Source organism: Malania oleifera, chromosome 3 (genome assembly GCF_029873635.1).
Source record: "Malania oleifera isolate guangnan ecotype guangnan chromosome 3, ASM2987363v1, whole genome shotgun sequence".
Taxonomy (NCBI): Eukaryota; Viridiplantae; Streptophyta; class Magnoliopsida; order Santalales; family Ximeniaceae; genus Malania; species Malania oleifera.
The window spans coordinates 28,622,733-28,643,063 of NC_080419.1; the positions used below are offsets into that span (position 1 = coordinate 28,622,733).

A 20,331-nucleotide genomic window follows, 5' to 3' on the forward strand; every position below is an offset into this window, starting at 1 on the left:
CCCTACAGGCTACACAGCAATTTGAATCCTCCTCCTCATCCTCTTTTTGGGAATTACAGAGCAGAGAATTTATCCAACAGATTCAAGAAGATCCAGCCAAATCTGCTCAAACCAATGACTCACAGGCTTTGTAAACAAGCTTAGATTCACAGAGTTTTTGCCACTTTGCCTTTTTTTCATATTGAGAACAGTAGCAGATAGTTTTGTATCAATGTGTTTAATTTATGATTAAAAGCAAAAAGACTAATCTTGCCTAAGAGGGGCAAATGGGGACGATTAGTTTTAGGGCTCCCAATTGATTATGCACTAAATGGCAACTTTTTCTTTTGTTCCTTCAGATGGCAAAAGTCCAAACCCAAAAAATAAAAAATAAAAATAAAAACAAACAAACAAAACAAAACAAAAAAACAAACAATAAACAAGCAGCAACAAGTAACCTAGCCTGAATATTATCAGCGCAGACAACTAACCCATATAATGACAAAGATTATAAAGATAACCAAATTAAAAAAATGAAAAAATAATTAGGATCCCCAGACTTTACGCTCGCACAACCCAAAAATATAGCTAAATTTAACAAGATATGGTGACTCTATTGACACAAGCATCACCATCCAAATAATAAGTGAAAACAAATTCAAAAAATAAAAAGCTACATTTATATGAAGAAACCTGATGGCCTAAGGTACCCTGAGAATTAAGGCATTTTCTATTGTAGGTTTGACTACTCAAAGCTACACCCAAAGGTTATGAATTAATGTATCATTTATCTAAGATTCCACTATGCCATAATAAGCATCACCTCTGAACATAGACCAAGATGAGATGTGACTTCAAACATTAAAGAAGGAAACAGAAAACAAAAAGCCCTACCACAATAGACAGCATTCCTGTGTCCTCGTAGCTTCTTAATATTTTGCATCTTTTGCACCATAGTAGATGGTTTTGCAATAGCATAGCATGCCGCCCGTATTGATGGTGCACGGTGGTGTCTGGTGAAACCACCCCCAATTTCCCTCAAGCTCAACCCATGCACCTGATCAGCTTTCATATGAGGCCAACGCATGTAAACTGGGGGCGGTTTGACTTCATTTTTCCCCTTATTCTTCTCACCTACAGAGGTAACGAAACTCAAAAATAATTATTTTGTAGGGGTGAGAAAATAAAAAAAGAGAAAAAGAATGAACTGCATCAGAAGGAACAATAAATATTACATTTACAAAATAAAAATTATAAGAAATAATACACAAATGACAGGAAAAAGAATTCTGAATAAAGGAAAGAAAGAAAAAATAATAGGAATGCCACTTTATCATTACAATGGACCATAGAAGTTTGAACTGTACTAAGAAATTTTTTGTAGATCAAACATCAATAACTGAAAAGGAACATAGCTTGCAAGCTGGCGCATAGTGGCTCATCTCCTCGCCCCCACAGGGTGGTCAGCCAGTGTTTGACTCCTTTCAGGAGTAGATTTGTTTGTGAGTGTGTGCATGTGTTTACATATTAAAAAGTGAACAGATGATTCACTGGTAAATGAACTGACAGATTAGGATAACTAATATCAATAATATAATGCTCAAAGATGAAACAGATGAGATGTTACGTACGATCCAGGAGAGAAAATGAACCAGCTCCCAAAAGTGTAGGAACATCGGATGCATTTGGAGGATGCGCACGAACCCTGCCTTGTGATGGAGGGGCTGTTCTCAATATCAATTGCTTTAGAAGCTTTATCAAGTGATCCTTTCCAATATGAGGATGCCTAGCAAAATAAATGATTATAAAAACATGTCATATCATTGTCGGTCAAGTATCATTGTCGTTTTCTGTTTTCTATTTCTACTTCTGCAGAGTCGAGAAACAGATTATAAAAATGTGTTTATTTACGTTGTCAGTTTTCTATTTCTATTGTCGGTTTTCAGTTGTTTGTGAAAAAAATGAAAACCAGATTTTAGGGTTTTTAGTTGTTTTGGCAACCTCTTGCCAAAATATTTCAGTACCCAGAATTAACTTTTTTTAATTAAAAATTCATATTATACATACTTTTCAATCAAAAAGTAAAATAAAATGCTCATATCAATTTTTAAAAATATAAATAAAATAAAATGTCCATAAAATTACAAGAAAATTAAGAACAAATAATAAAAACCATTTACAAAATATTTTTATTATTTTTCAATTGTCATGTACAATAAGATTATTCTTGTAAACTGAATATTGAAATATAATAATTAAGTCAAATTATTATAATACTTTTTTTTTTAATCATATTTTTTAAATTGTTATTTGATTCAAGGACAAAAATGAGCATTTGTTTAATCAAGTTTTAAATTTGATTTAGTTTTATAAATATTAATTGAACAAGTCGCCGGTTTTCGATTTTCAGTTTCTATTTCTAGTTTTTAGTTTTAGTTTCTCGTTTTCATTTTCATAATTTTTGACAGTGATACCAAACAACCCCTAAGCTAACAAAATCACCTTGATAGGGATAGAATTGGAACAAGCTGAGCGCCAAACTCTTAGGCATTCAAGCTCGAGTACAATTCAAATTTGCTTCTTCAGGTTCAAGTTCAAGTTCAAGTTCAAGCTTGAGAAACTTGTTCAAATTTATCTAGATGGAAAGCATGAGAAATTCGAGCTTGATTCTAATCTAGAAGTTTCAACATTTATAACACAATTTTTCAGTCTAACAATGTGTGTGTGATATAATTAAGCCCTGCTCATAGACTTCTGAGCCAAATATTTCCTTGATCTGTTCCTGTTCCGAAAACCTTGTCTAAATACAAACTTGAACTCAAATTGATAAATATTGACCTTGAATTAAGCTTAATTGAATTGGAACTCAAACTACTCAATTAAAGGGCATTTCAATTGCAGCCCTGCTTTCCACATCATTCAACCACATAGGCCAATGACAGCTGTCAGAATAGGATACATGTGAAAATTCATAAATAGTAAATTACAAAAATATACACACATTTGCATGCAGGCACACATCCATATAAATGCAGATGCACACAGCAAAACAATTATTTTATATCAAATATAATCACAACTTTGAGAAAACAATTTGGATATCTACGCACCACAAGAAGCATGTTGCATACCTTTCCACCAACTTATTGTAACTTAACGGGAAAGACAGACCATCATCATTTTCATCCCCACTACGCACCCCATTCCTTGAATACCAAGCATGATATCTTCTAGGTAAAAGTTGATGTTCAAGAAGTTCATTCCAGAACTGTCCATAAGTTCTGTGACATGGTCCAGCTGATAAGAAATGCATAATCAAAAAATAAACTTCTCTAAGATCAATATCCACATCAGCCTCTGCAATGGGGCTTGTATCTGGATCCACAAGTTGAGCTTTCTCCTGAACCTTGCTGGAGAAACTCAGAGGTTTCATACTGACAGAAGGTGTGTCACAGGAAGGAGCATATTTCCGGAGAGCCATATTCCGAGTAAAGCTAAGCAAGGACGAATTTTGCAAATTTGTAAACCACAATGCATTCAATGGAATTGCATATATAATAAAAAGTGAAGCGCACATAAATAGGAGAACATAAGCTTTAGAAATTCTGGATTTGAAAGGCCAAAAGAAAGGTGAGAACAACTCTTATTATTTTTACAACAAAAAATCAATCATGCTAAAGAAAATTTGCAATATTTCAACGAAAATTGAAGACATTCTGTGTATTCTTTTCACCATTAACATGTTGAACCATCTACAACCTCACACTATTACAAGAAGGTGTAAAGCAGCAAGAGCAACAAAACATCCAATCTGAAAACACTGCTAGTGCAACAAAGCTGCAAATCTGCAATCCCTGCTTTACCTCATAAACAGCTTCCCTGACTTAAAAGACATAAATTCATCAATCAGACATAGCATCACCAGTCTTTCACTTAAAAATATTTTTTACAGCTTTATCCATAGGCTTACAAAGTTCATCTTGGTCCTCATAAGTCGGTCATTCCTCCAAAAACTAATGAGAAACAAAAAATCGAGGTGGGGGTTACAAGTTTGTCATGCCTTCACTGTGCTAGGCTACAATTCTAATGGATGGCCCTGATGAAACAAATTAGCTCCAAGTTACACTAGAATAGGACGAATTTCATCCCTCCAAGTGTCATCCAGTCCAAGTGCTTCTTGAATTTAATCCACCAAAACTGTTTACAAGGAAGAACAAATGATACATACCATAGTTTTAAAAATCCGTATATAACAGCCATTACATAATGGTTACGGTGGTTTCTGAGATATATACGGGCTGATACCTTGGAGATCCTCTGATTCACAACCATAACGACTTATGGCCATTAAAGGTTGTCACAATGTGGCTGTGAATGATAAAAATAGGTTTTTCGAGTCTTTTTTTTTCTTTTTTTGCATATTTCCTCTCTTTCCTCGTTATTGAAGCTTCGAAACTAAATTTTAAGTGGGTTTATTTAGTTAGTAATTTTGTTATAAAAGATGAAATCATTTTTAGGTTCATTTTCTTTAAAATTTAATATGCATTTTTTTAATAACTAGCATTCAAATAAACTTAACGTTTTTCTCTCACTATATTACATACGTTCATATTTAAGTTCTTATTTTATTTTATTTTATTTTAATTTTTTGTGTTTCTCTTACACTTAATTTGGTGACAAAGTTATGTTTCAATGCTATGCATTTTTGTCTTTATTTAAGATATGAACATTCTATAATCTATATTTTATTTTTTGGATAACAAAAACTCCATTAAAGACTAAAAAGTACAAAAATGGCTTTCTATATCTTACATTTATTTGTATGCATGATTTCTTATTTAAACTTCACTTATAATCTATAAAGTAGTGTGAAATAGCAAATGCAAGTTTCTTCTCGCCAATAGCAACTAAAGCACCCAAGATGACATCCAATACTTGTTATATGTTATATTTAGATTGACTAAAAATTTACTATAAAAATCATTTAAAGCATTAGTCTATAGGATTCCGGGATCAAAACATGTGAATCTATGTGTTTTTAGCTAGTTTGCTAATGCAAAAATGAATTCACTGACACAGTGTGCATTACCTGTTATGCAACAGTTGTGATGGTGCAACCAGTAACCTGACCATACCGTTGCGTAGACTGTTTCCCTTATTTAAAACAATGATAAATACTGCAAACAACTCCTAGGTAAGCATTATCGTTATAAATCATCAAATGCACTATTTTTTGAATAGCTGTGTTTAGGTACAAGATATTTAATTTATATGACCAACAATTAAATACTTCTATTCGAAGTAATATTCATTTTTCATACACCATGCCAAACACCATCTTACATACAACCTAAAATCTCCATCTTCTCTTTCACCACTTTCTCACACAAATGAAAAAATGAATCAAAATGCCCCCAACCAAAATATGTCATTCAAGTCCTAGAAAACAATGAGATGGCCAAGCAGCAAAAGTTTCGAATGTGGCACACCAGTGATTTGGTAATTCCTTGATTTCTAGAAGGATGAGCCAAGTCCTAAACCACTGCCCAGTGGCACTATCACAAAAAATAATACCTAAAAGCAGACATGATGCTGAGCAGTGCTTCCTTAAACTAGGAAAACACATCATGAACATAGTATTGAAGTTCTTTGGTAACATAGAGCAGCGAGCGAAAATCTTGAAGTTGTGCAATTAGGGTTTAAGAATTTTTGAATTGCAAAATTAAGGGTAAAATTAAATTGAATTGGATCTTTATTTATCTATTGTTCTATACAAAGTGCAATTAAAATTTAGTAGTAGTATTAATAGTAGTCACAGCAGCAGTAATCAGAAAGAGAAACAAAATCAAATCAAATCTGAACTCCAATTAAATATCAAAAAATACAGTTAGTGCAAAAGCAAATTGAAAGAGAAAATTGCCCATCTCACATGGATAAGTTAAAATTCAAGTTTTGAAATTTTCAAACAAGCATTTGCTTTATCTAAAATTCTATTCAACTCCCAACTCAAACCTCCCTCAACATCATCCCACCAAATCAATACTTGTGATTGATAAATTTGCTTTATCCTCTCTTCTATTAAATTTAAAAAGTTAAGAGAATGACTTCTATCAGTTGGCTCTAAATGTCAGCATCTTGTATAGTTTCAAAAATTGCCACTGGATGCAAAGTGCAAACTAACTGCTCAAATATTTCAAAATGGAAATTACTCAAGCGAAGGGAGACAAGGGTTCATCTTCTCAACTAATTATACAAAAGCAAACTCAGAACATCTATAAGCTTAAAGTACAGGCAAATAACGAACCCTACATGCTAAGAAATCAAAATAATGAAACAGCCCAAAATAACTAAAATAGTCTAAATAACCTTTAAATAACTATAATTTCTAAAATATCCAATTTTTTTAAATTAAAATAAATTTGATGATGAAGCACCATTGTTTAGGCTGCAAATATAGAACTACTTTGACTTCTAATAATTTTTGTTCTTTAGAAGTTCTTTTGTAAATGTCGGTTTTGCCTTTAAATGCATTATATAAGTGCTTTGAATGCCTATGAAACTGTAAGTGTTCAGTTTCACTTCCTTCTCTTTCATCTTTCTCCATTTTTCTCCCCAGTTTTCTGACATCATTCTAATATCCAGAATGTGAGCACTTAAAATTATCCATAGGCAGTCCCCCATCACAAAAGTCATGATCATGAAAATAAATTTTTTTCATGAGAGGCATTAAATAAAAATTTTGGAATTAGATATCCCAAATATGAATACCAATGCAAAGGGCGACTACTCTCCCTTTAGAGCAAATAATTGGAGGGGTACATCAATGGGCGGGCGGTTTTCACCCCTCCGGGTTTGGTGCCGCACCATAGCATCCAAAGTGACACGATGATGGCTGGAGTCCCCAGGTTATCAAAAAATAATAATAATAATAATTGGAAACCAAGAAAACAGAACAACTCCCTCTATACACAATGAGATCTTCCACTGAGTTATCCCGCCCCCCACCCCACCCCACCCCACCCCCCCCAGGAAGAAATGTGACTAAAGGTGATTCGACAAGATGAGACCCAAAATATGCATGGGCAATCACTAACTGTGCATTTTAACACTAAATAGTGCTGCTGAGTTGGAGTGAACATGACTTCAATCTCAACCTTCCTGCCCATTGCTGCTGGCACATTCAATCATTTCAGCAATACCCAATAAGTATCTACTTCTCACCTTTTCTTCTTCAATCGTTCCTTTTTCTTCCAAAGTATCATCAAGCCCTATAGCCTAAATGTCTTAGACTCTTAGCGCCTCACTGAAAATCTCAAAGATGGATTAAAACTCTACGACCCTAGTTTCCCTTAGCCTCCTGTTATTCCAAAAAAAAAACTGCAATTTGTTCCTACAAACTGACACCTGGCAGACCACTAGAAAAAATCATGGGACCATAAAAGCAACAGCAACCATAGATCTTGCAATCTTACGGTTTGCGATTATAATCATATGATTCACATCAATCCCACATCAAATCAATTCAAATCTTACTCAAGAAGAGAAAAACAACTGAATCCTTTCAGATCCCCATAGACCCAACTGAACTACTGGGGAAAAAAAATTTTGCTACTTTTTTGACGCAATATCCTTCCCCTCCCTCTCTTGTCAATTCTGTCCAGAGAAAAGAGAAGAAAACAGAACAGTAGGCCTTCTGTTGACCTCACAGAAGCATTCTTCGCTCTTGGGGGAGGATAGTGTTCCATAAAGGAGAAGGGGTAGAACATTGGTCAACTAAGGTTATATTGACACTTGGCTGTGTTCTTGAGTTTCAAATGTAGGTTTTTAATGGTTTTTTAAAGTATTGAGAAAGCATACACATGGAATATGATCAATTTTGTTGTCAGCTACCAAAAGTTCAGCGGCCCATTATATTTTTCTTGATTCCTCCCATAAAGACCATAAAGTTTAGATTTTATTACTTTCTCGAATCCTTCCCTTATTTTTTATGCACAAAAGAAAAAATATACATATACACATGAAATACTATTTTGTTGTTAAAATTTCAACGTTTTTCTCTATTTTCTTTGTGGTACATATATGCATGCAAAGAATTGACTTCAGAAATTTGCAGTCCAATTTGATTCTCAATTCTTAATTCCCAAATTGTGATTTCAGTTCACGGTTCAAATCTCGATTTGACAACTATGTCAGCAATACCAATAAAACCTACATCCCAACTATTCAGCTACATAAATTTTCTGCTCCATTCAGCATGATTTAGGGTGGCTGCCATTGTTGTTGATGTGTGTGTGCTTTACACAAACGCATGCACATACATATACACACACGTGCATGCGTATGCACTGAGCCTAATTATTTCCCACCAACATGCATTCATATTAGAATAGTCTATGCAAGCCTCTCACTTATTTCCTCACCCAAGAAACAAACACTCCTAACAAATTTCATTAACTGTTAAGCAACATTATTAAAACAGTCTATCTCTTCCATGAATGAAAATATTAGGTACACCTGGTATACCAATTAGCATGCTAATTCCATCTCCGCCCTCCAGGACCAATTTGTTGTTTCCAAGTGTCTGGGACGTCAGTCCTAATCCAACATTAACAGTCAATCCAGTCAAAATAAATGGGTCCCCCTTCTGACAAACAGATGCATGGCAGAATATGGTCGGTCCCACTGACTGGTACACCACGTGTGCCTAATACTTTCTCCATCCATGCAAAGCAATAGTCAAAAAATTTAGCATGCAGCACGAGTGCAAAAAGAAGTAAGATCTGATGAGCCCAGCAAAATAAAACATCAAACAAACCAAAAGATTCTATCTAGAAAGGCCCTCGTGTTGGCATTATCTTTGTTAGCAATCAAATTGCATATCCTTCTCCTCTTTATAAATAACCACTAATCAAAAAATTATGCCGAGGGATAAAAATGCATCAAAATTCACTAAGCTATCATTAACCCAAATCAGATTGAAGCAATAGATTCGCAAACTAAATTTTTTTTAATAAAATAAACAAGGGAATTCTAAAAACCTCTTAAACTGTTCCGAAGAATTTAACCAGTTGGGAAAGAACCAGAAACCCGAAATTCCCTTCTACGCTGCCCAAACCCTCGTCCGCCAAATTCCATAATGCATTCCTCTGCCACGACCAAAATCCCCCGATTTCAAGTTATTTACACTTCCATCAGCAATCAGACAAACAAATACAAAATCCAGAAAAGAGACCAAGCCAATTTGAGATCTAATCAGCGAATGAAAACAATAACTATGCAAATTATACAAAATAAAAAACACAAGATTGTCTCTCTTTCAAATAGAAACGCGAATAAATACCTCGAAATCGACGGAGTTGGTTTGGAGACGAAACTTCGCCGATTGAGAGAAAATAACTAATGGGGATCGAGAGAAGGTTGATGACAGTTAGAAGCCTTGAAATGAGAAAACACACGAGAAAATAACGATTTCAGAGCGCGAAAGAGATGAAAATTTAGATTGTTGGAGGGAGCTCCCTGTTCCTCTTCGCCTTTCTACTGCGATTTTTCAGAGAGAGAGAGAGAGAGGTCGAAGAAGCGTTTTAAATCTTTATGCCCACTCCTCCCTCGGCGATGCTTGAGAAAAAATATATATATAATTAAAAATAATAATAAATAGATAATCTTGAAAGGGCATTCCCACGCGCGCCAACCTCGCGTATGGCCTCGACACTGTGTTTTTATCTAGGGCTGCATGCTTTTGGGATGTAAAGCCCGGGCCCACCATGCAGATTTGAGTCTCTGCAACACTACATTTTACGATTTTATTTGGTAGAATAAAACCAATAGGAATTAAATTTAAGTAATAACAGGGTGAAAAATAATTTTTTGTCCACATATATTATTCATATTTGATTGATTATGCATGCAAAATTATTATTCAAATTACAATTTTGATTATTTTGTAGTGTTTGGTTTTTTATTAAAATATAATATAAAAATAATCATTTTTAAAATGTCTCTAAAGAAAAAATTTATAGTTGGGGAGCTTTTTTTAAGTATTGTCAATAAATTGAAATATAAGTTAAAGTCAATAATAAATTATTGTAAGGATCAAAAATAAAATTTAATATTTTTGCAATTTTTTGTAAACATTTTTTTCCATAAATAAAGATGAAAGACATACAATTTCTTGTTGTGAAATATATGTACCCAAAAAAAAAAAAAAATGTAAAGAGTTTTGTACTAATGGTTCATTGAAGGCCCAAGGAGCAAAGGTTTGTCAACAAGACATAAAAATTTGTGATTCCAAGTTTATGGGACACTATAAACATCTTATGATTGAAGGGAGCATCATACCATACAACTAAGAGGCCAATTGTGACATAGCTCACAACCTATCTACTCTTAGATAACTTCAATTGCCTCTTTTCGTGATTATATAAATAACTTGAATTGTCTCTTTTCGTAGTTAGATAGACTTACTAGTTGAGAATGGGAGCTTAGGAGTAACAGTAAAGTTGTCATTGTCTCGAGGTCATGGGTTCAAGGCATAGAAATAGCCTCTTACAAAAATGTAAGGTAAAACTACGTACTATAGATCCTTCATGGTTCGCCCCTTCCTTGGACCTCGCATATGTGAGAGTTTTGTGCACTGGGTTACCTTTGTAAACTTACTAATTGAATGTGACTTGTCAAATACAATTGCAGTAATTGCACAGTATGGTTTGCTAGGGTTAGGATTAAGGTATTATTATGTGTGCAATCAAGTAAGGGAATGATAAAGATGGCTATTTAATTGTTTAATGGTATATTCAAAATTATATTAATTTCTTGAAGTCATATTAACCTTTTTACCACAAAAAAAAAAAGGGACAAGTGAAATTGGGATTTCCATGAACAATAGACATGGTTACCATTTTATGGAATGGGATAATCAATATTCCCTACAAAATATTATTCCACCCTCAACTACGAAAATGTACAATATAAAAAACAAAAGTTGGACTATAAATTTTAATTTGTTTTAACCTTAATTTCTAGAACAAAGAAGTTGTTTATACCTACAAAGCAAATGCCGAGCGAACTTATATAATTAAAATGGATTAGCTCACCAATTATTCATTTTTTTTCCTATTGAATTATTAGCTGGTACACCGACATTGCATGTGAAAATATTTAGAAAATTATAATTTTTTTTGTCTAAAGTAGGATAAATTGTATAATTATCATTAAGTACCACGGTAAATGTGGGTGTGTATATATTCGAGTGCGTGCGTGTATATATCTTTAGCATAATGTGTTACAAATGTTATAACTAACTATAATTGTTAGTCAATGTGGTGTTTATTTTAACTAAATAATTTTTTAATAGAGTACCAATTCACCGTATAAGTGAGTTTGTGAGATGTTAAAATGTTTGATAGAAACTTTTAATATTTTTAAAATTAGTCAAATAGATTCAAACATACTCCTATGCTTGACTCGGTAAATGACAAAATTTGAAGGTGTTTTTTTTAGTTCATCATTTTATGAAAATAAAAAATGGCAAACAAAAAGAAACACAACACTCAAATGAGTCATTGACTCACGGGTTGAAATTGGAAAACAACATGTATTTAAATATTAGACAAAAAATTTAAAATAAATAAGCATTTGGATTCAATAAAATGAATCAAGTTAAAATTTCAAATTAATTTGCACAACCGAATTTAAATTAAAATTTTAATACTTAACACTCAATTTTATCAAACACCCCTAAGATATTATTTTCAAAAATCAAATGTATACTACAATTTAATATTATTGTATCTACAATATAATAAAATTTTATTTTATTTTTATGAAATTGTTTATTCTTTAATAATTACGAACACTTGTTTGTTATACAATATTGTAGTCAAAATCATATGACAAATTACATATGTTGTATTCATGACACAATACAAAAACTTTTTTCAATCACACCCTTCTTTAAATATCTTACCATACAACATAAATAGTAGTAATTAGCTTGATAGGGCACTTATGGATAAAAAATCTTAAAATGCTCTCTTCTAGGCTCAAAGGTATTAATGGATTTTGCGATGCATTTCAAAAGCTAAATTAATTATGAAACTCTTAATTTGCACTAATTTTTTTTTTATGACCCAGGTACTCCAGCCACCACCGCACCACTTTGTGACTCAATGGCATGGTACCAAACCTGGGTGAGGTTTAACACACCTTAATGCCAACCTCTTGATAAATCTCGTGTCTCCAAAGACAGTAGCAGGCTCAAACCCTCGACCATCTGGTAGAGAAGCCCTCACCTTACCATCTGAGCAACCCTGAGGGGTAATTTGCACTAATATTTAGAAAGAAAAAAAAAACAATAATAATAACTTGAGGTTATAAATTTTAAGCAAAAATTGGACAACGACATAGTCCTATTACCTCATACGACGCTTATACAATATTGCTACCATTCTATATACTTTTATTAGAGAGCCTACACTATTAATAATAAGAAAATTGTTTGACACATTGTGTTATCCTTTAATTGTGGTGCCCCAATTTTTCATACCATTTTTTTTCCATGTAAATATCACATATAACCATAAACTGGTCACGTCAACCACTGATACCATAATACATAACACGACCCAAAAATGAGTATCGGGTATCCAATCATACTCATATACATAATCCTAACAGCGGAAGTCATTTCATATATATATATACACACCAAAACGAATACACATACTAGGGTACTACCATCCATATATACAACTCAACCACAAAAACTCTAAGGGAATCAAACCTCCCTAGCTCAAAACACTCACCCTATCTATCCAGGGTATCTGCTCTCCTCTATCTCGAAGCTCTATCACTAGGTCTGTATCAGTTTCCTGAAATATTTAAATGATTAGGCGAGACACATTTCAGTAATACGGAATAAATTATCTACAATGTGTGGCAGTATGAGATTCATTATATCATAACAAATATTCAATTTAGTAATAATATCTTCTGAGAAAATATACCATTTCCACAATCATAATCATATAAATATATAACACAAGCTTTTATTGACTTTTACTTTCATTTCCAAAACCATTCGTACACAACCCATGTTCACCAGCGAAGTTCCTGAGAATAGGGAAGCTTACCCACCCATTCAAGTGGCTTCCCTCTGCCCTGATATTGTTTGCATCCTAACCCGATTAACTAGGATCCGGCTACAACTAATACTTATCAGAGCACTCACCTTACTCAGTAAACCCTCAGGCGGTGTGTTTCGTTTAAGTTATTTATTAACTCATGCTATATCATTTCTCATTTTTTTTCTCGTTTTTGTTCTCATTTCATCTCCCTTTTCATTTCATTTCCATTTCCCATTTTCATTTCCCCTACATTTTCCATTTCCATTTCCTTTTTATTTTCCATTTCCATTTCCACATCTAACTCATGAGTGTCTCCAGTAACCAATATACCTGTGTCCGTACTCATGGCTGCCCTGAAGATATTTCTCCACGTCATGCTTCCTCCTATGAATAGGGTTGTGCGGCCCGAAGGCTGGACCTAACCGCGATTGGCCAACCCGATTAAGTCAAATATCATCATATATCCCGTGTCTGTAGTACAACTGGCCGGCCAAAAAGCCCTGATCCGGACTCAAGGGGCACAACAACTCTACTATACAACTCAATCGACTATCACGCCACATGCTCCATGAGTTCGTGTGGTTGCACTAACACCACTAGCAACAGTACCACACTCTCAATATCACAACCCATCCTTAGGGTTTCCATATCCATTCATCAGGGTTATCACTGCCACATACCAGCAATTATTATGTGGTATTGGTATTTCATCAATCACATGTCTGTATTTCCCTTTCGGAATTTCACATTTCATTTCTCACAATTTAATATTCATATTGCAGAATTAACAGTGCAGTATTCACATTTCACATATTCACATTTCTCGTAATCATATCTCATATTCACATTTCTCATTTTTGTATTGCAAAATTAACATTGCAATATTTTCATTTCACATACTCACATTTCCCATAATCATATTTCTCATATTCACATTTCTCATTCTCATATTACAAAATTAACATTGCTATATTTTCATTTCACATATTCACATTTCAATATCAGTATTCTCAACACATTTCATCATTTCAATGATATTTTATCAGTTCATAATTCATCTCATCTCATACTATCATATACACATCTTATTTCACAATTACTCAATATTTCTCAAAATACATTTCTATATTTCACCTTTCTTCATTTTCTCCAAGGATACATTCCCTGCACATTTCACTTTCATCATTTTCCCACATTTTATTTTTTATATTAAAACACATTTAAGTATCACATATTTCATAGGGTAAATCATTCAACCTAGTTTAAACATTTCTCAATATAAATCATATGCCACACAAATTTCATCTAATATTTATATCATAATAACTTTTAGGTAAAATAACATACACCATTTTCATACATTTTTCAACCCATAATTTTCATAAAAACTATTATAATTTATTTCCCTTACTTAGCTTACTAAGAGGTCCATTGACACCCTAGATCTGTCGCTCCTCGACGTTCGCAACTCAAAAGCCTAAAAATCACATTTTTACCAAATTAAACAACCCAACTCCCAGAACAAATATCATTTAGAAATCTTTAAACTTCATATACTTCAAATCAATTTAAAAACCTTTAAAGTATCTAACTTACCTTGGTTTTGGGATGGTGCCTCAAAACTCTAATATGAAAATCTACTCTGCCTATGTTGCAGAGAATCTTCTCAAGAATCTCGTGGCGGTTTCCGATCGTCAATATGGGCTTTAACGAAATCAAAAACGAAGAGAGAAGGAGAGGGGACATTGGTTCTAGAGAGAGAAAGTGAGAGAGAGAGAAATCATGTGCTAAAATGAGGGTTTCCAACCTTTATAACCCGGCAATCATCAACGAATTCAAGTGATTCGTTGACCAACCCATGAAGACACTTGGTCGACGAGGGGTCTATTTCGTTGATGAACCTGAAAGTCCTAAAATTCCCCAAACTCTCGGTAATCTCTCGTCAATGAGACATGTGTACCTTGTCGCCGAAATCTATGGGGCTTTCGTCGACGAAGACTCTGAGTTCGTCAACAAATCCTTATTTTTCTCCCTTTTTAAAATTCCATTTTTCCTTTTCTTTCCTTTCTTTTATTATTTTATTTTTTGGGTCTCTACATTAATTATTTATGATATATTTTTAAGCAAATAATAATGAGTAGGAAAACCTAAAAAAAATATGTATACATGCAACTGAAAAAAAAAATTATGCTAAATGACATGGGCTCGGGGCCACATGTCAGGCAATGACTAGTTAAAATTACTTTAACTAGTCATGTCTTGACACATGGTTTGTGATGTAACGAGCTCATATTAATCAATATTTTTTCTAAAAAAAAATATTCCTAATAAATGTGAGAGGAATGGAAGAGAGGCTTTGCACAAAGGCATTGTAGAGGGGAAAGCATTTTTACAATTCACCGTACAAGTACAAAAATAATGGACAAATAAGTTACTATGCCTTTTGCTTTCAAGAACAGCCAAAAAGGATATGACTTTTGGGAGTAATAAATTGTATTTATTTTATTTATTTATTTATTATTTTTCTTTATTTCATTCACAAGTGTTACTTGGTTATTTGACTATGGAAATGGTCGAAGTGTGAAAAATAAGTGGAGGTAAGTAAAGAGAACAGCCATGAGAAAAATGCTCATTTTTTTCCATTGGAGATATTTGCAGAAGAAAAAAAAGGGGGGAGGGGGGGGACACTGGCTCCTTGATTATAAAATGACCCTTAAGAATATAAAAAAGTTCACAAAATCTCAAACCTTGTTATTTTATTTTGTTTTTATATGATATGGATATCTCCAAAAAATACGGCTAGTAAATGGGTTGTTTGGTATCATTTATTTATGTCTTATATTTTTGTTTTCGTTTAAATACATAAATAAACATGTTATGACATGCATTTATTTGTTACTTGATTTCTATTTTTGTTATTAGTTTATACAAAAACTGAAAATAAAATTTTATAATTTTCAGTTGATATAACAATGTTGTTAGTAATAATTTTAGAGTAGGTAGAAAAGGGTATGGAATTGAAAGTGAAAATTGTTGGTAGTTAATTTATTTTATTGTAATCTAACAATGAAAACTTCAAGGGCTTAACAATGTTACAACGTTTTTTAAAACAATAATAATCAAATAAAAAAATTAACCAATTGTATGTTAATATTCGTTTGTCGTATTAAAATTGAATTAGTCGCCTCCAATGGTGCAGTAGGTACTCGATGTCGACCTTCAGGATTCAATAACCTATGCTATTAGGAAATTGCGTAGTAAACCACTTACTCATGAACTAAACCCAATTTTAACATAAATAGCTTCTTCTTTTTTTTTTTGAATGAAAAAATAGTAAAGAGAAAAGGGAAGCAAAATATAGAGAGGATTGTAGAAAAGAGAAATTTCGAAGGATGTGAACAACCTATTTTATATAGGCACTATAGAAAGATGTTAGGTGCAATTTTAAACCCTCATTTAAATATCACAACTGAAAATTAAAACATTTCATTTACTTGATCAAGTGAACAAGCAGTGGTGTTCAATTATGTAAAAAGTTGGGTTATCGGAATATTTGTATTGAAAGCGATTCAGAATTGGTGGTGGGTTAGATCACTTCTGGAATTTGCTCTTTCTGGTACTTATGGAACTTTTGGGAAATGTTAGAACAGGAGCTACAAGGCATTCAGTTCTCTATAAAACATCAATTTAGAGAAAGTAATCAGGTGGCAGATTACTTGGCTCGTCAAGACGAGGGAGGCAACACGAGGAGGTATTTTGTAGGTGATAAGATGCCGAGTAAAATGAGAGGTCTAATTTTTATGGATAAGATGAGTATTCCAAGCCTTATTCTTTAATTGTCATCTTTTAACTCTCCTATGTTTTCCTCGAGGTTTTGTTTTGCAAGTATTTGTCTTCAGTTTGCTGGTAATTTGTTTTTGTTTGTGTTTGTTTGTTTTGAATCCATTTGGGCATGTTTTGTTAGGCTTGCATTGGTTTTGGTGCTTGAGTTGGTTTTGTTAGTTATTTGTAAATCTCTTATAACATATTTGTAACCATGATTCTCCTCTGCCATAAGCGAGGGCTATCAATAAAGTTGGGTTTTTTGTTAAAAAAAAAAAAGACGTTGTTATAAATTAAAACCCAATAACAACTGACATTTGATTCAAACTAAATAAATAAAAAATAACTATCAACAATTGTTGCAAATTCAAAACTAAAAGTTAGTTTGTCATTGCTCCAAATTTGAAAGCCAAAACATTTGAATTTTTTTTAAAAAAAACAAGTAAGGTTGAATTTAAAACTAGAAAACTAATTAATCATTTGCTGAAAACCAAAATTAATATGCTCCAATAGTACACTCCCAATTTTATTTTCCAAGATAGAAAGCAAACATTATTGTTGTATAAAATCTCACTTGGTGTTAATTCAAAAAGATATAACATTAAAGAATAATAAGTTTAATAATTGAAATCAACATGCAAGGTGCAGCGATGGGGCTGCACACATGTTAGAGCATAGCATGAAGGTCCACCCATTATGGTCCTTTTATTTTTTAATAAAAAATAAGTAGGAAAAAACTTCCTTGGGGAATTGGTAAGTGCTCTAAAAACTTAGCTAAGGTCTCATAAAAGACAACCCACCTTCATGCTCATATAGGTAGATTCCATTAGGTGTATTTTATAACTAAGTACACCACCCAATTTATTAAGAGTTTTGTTCAACCTTACGCATTACAATGGATATGTTTACTCTATATAAACGGACAAATTTAACACTTTCATTAACCACTTTAAGCCCATTTGCTAGTAGCTCCAGTGTAAGTGACTCATTTTTTCCCCTTTTGAAACCAAGTTTATTTAAAGTTCACTACTACTATGACTTCAACGGTCTTTGTTAAGTTACTTTTTGGCTTGATCAAGTTATGGGTCTTTTGGAAGTTCACTCCCTAGCAATTTTCATTTGAAAGTCTCTTCATTGGTATTCTCAATTCGGTCTCGCAAGTCTCAAACCAATTGGTTTCCTTAATATTAATGTGCACAACAATTAAGTATTGCAAACTCACATTTTTGCATTTGTGCTTTAGGGTCATCTCGTAGTCCTTCCAAGGTTGTGAAACTTTTTTATTAGTGTCCCAACTTTTCATCTACGTATTGGGAAACCTAAATAAAATAGAGATAAAAACACACACAAAAGAACACCGAGACATACGTGGTTTGGCTAATTTCAGTCTACGTCCACGAAAGAGATAGTTAAGTATGTATTTTCTGAAAAATACAGAGGAGGAGGAGGAGGAGATAAAAATTCTCACTCAAAATTCTCTCAACTCTCACAGCTCTCTCTACATTCCCACTCACTTCCCACAACTCTATTATTTTCTTATGATCTTTACATTCACAACATACCTATTTAAACTAAGAAGAAGATTAAACACTCAAGAAAAACTACCACAACCACATTTGAATTTTTCACCTAATTTTGTGGAGAACCACCCGTAGGTGAGTAATGGAAAAGACACCGCAACCAGAAATTTTGCTCCATAACTCCTGCTTTATTAGGCTATGGACCTATCAATTCTCCCCCTCCATACCCATCAGAGGAGAAGGCATGCAACCACTCTTCAGTTGTTATCAATCTTAGCTATGTCTTTGCATAGCTCAAACTTCTCACGAGTCACTACTTTTGTCAACATGTCTGTAGTGTTCTTGTCTGTGTAAATCTTTACTAACTTTAACAGTTATTGTTCCATCACTTTGCTTATTCAAATGATAACGAATGTTGATATGCGTCATTCAGAAATGATACATTGAATTTTTGCTCAAGTCCAGAGTACTTTAACTATCACAATGTACTTTGTATTCTTTCAGTGTGATACCCAATTTTTGGATAAACCGCTTCAGCCACAACATTTCTCTACCAACTTTCGTTGCGGTAATGTATTCTGCCTCTGTTGTAGATAAAGCAACTTACTTCTACAACTTGGATTGCCATAAGAATACTCATCCTGCAAAAGTGAGAATTAAAGAAACCCTTATGTAGATTTCCTACTATCAAGATCACTTGGTATATCGAAATCAATATATCCTTCCAAGATTGGTTCAGCTCCCCTAAAACACAAGCACATCTTTGATGTATACTTCAGGTATCTAAAAATCAACTTAACTGCTTCTCAATGGTCTTTTCCTGGATTTGAAAGAAACCTGTTCACAACACGTACCGCATGGGCAATATCTGGCCTTGTACAAACCATTGCATACATCAAACTACCAACTACTGACGAGTATGGAAGTGCTTCCATTTATTCTACTTCTTTCCTCATAGAAGGACACGATATTTTACTCAACCTGAAGTGATTTGCCAATGGAGTAGTGACTGACTTTGCATTATTCATGTTGAAGTTTTCAAGCACCCGTTCAACATAATTTTCCCGTGACAATGACAATTTCTTGGCTTTCTTGTCACGAACAATTTTCATGCCCAAGATACACTGAGCTAGGCCTAGATCCTTCATGTCAAAGAACTTGGACAGTTCTTACTTTGGTTTGGTAATCAGGTCTGCATCCTGTCCAACAATCAACATGTCATCAACATAAAGCGTCAATATAATGAAATTACCATCAAGGAATTTTCGAATGTAGACATTGTCGCGATGTCCCCAAATGGAGCAAAAAAGGTTGCCCCGCGATAGTGCAAACTGAAAAAGGTGGTTTTGATATTTTTGGGAAAACATGGAAGGTGGAATCGTCACCAACCTTTTGGAGTGTGGTTAGAACACTTGATTACTACCCAATTGAGGGTAGAATCGGTCTGCGTATACCAAAGTATGGATCGGGAGTTCTGTTAGGCGAGGGGAAAGTATTAGCATCCCCTACATGCCCGTTCTATGAATGGTTCCTAATTAATTGAAAATTATCCCAAATTTAACTTAATAGTCTTTATTTTACGCCCCTTTGTGAAATTTATGAAAAAAACATTAACACACATGCAAAGTGAAGAGTAACACAAATACTACATAAATATTCCCTCAAAATTTAGGATACACAAAGCTCGAAAAAGCTCATGCCCTTTTGTTTGAAATCATTGGGAAGAAAAAATTGAGAAAATACTTTACAAAATACACTCCCAAAATTTTAAAAATTTTATAGGATTTTTCTAAGTGTGGAAATACTATTTTGGGAGGTTTGCGAACTCATTTGGAAATGAAAAATTTTGCAAAGACAAATTTCCAACCTCAAAAATATTTTTTATA

The 20,331-nt window shown here is 33.4% G+C and overlaps 1 protein-coding gene across 1 annotated transcript in view; it reads right to left on the reverse strand.

The window, feature by feature from the left end:
* LOC131150327 (uncharacterized) overlaps positions 1–9,587 on the reverse strand; it is a 50,888-nt gene extending 41,301 nt beyond the window's left edge. The window contains exons 1-5 of the mRNA XM_058100966.1: positions 9,320–9,587; positions 9,018–9,125; positions 3,111–3,473; positions 1,611–1,765; positions 874–1,113 (exon numbers count right to left, since the gene is read on the reverse strand). Coding sequence (XP_057956949.1) covers positions 874–1,113; positions 1,611–1,765; positions 3,111–3,460 — 745 coding nt within the window. The 5' untranslated portion in view covers positions 3,461–3,473; positions 9,018–9,125; positions 9,320–9,587. The remainder of the gene's footprint in view (positions 1–873; positions 1,114–1,610; positions 1,766–3,110; positions 3,474–9,017; positions 9,126–9,319) is intronic.
* Between the last annotated feature and the right edge of the window lie 10,744 nt (positions 9,588–20,331).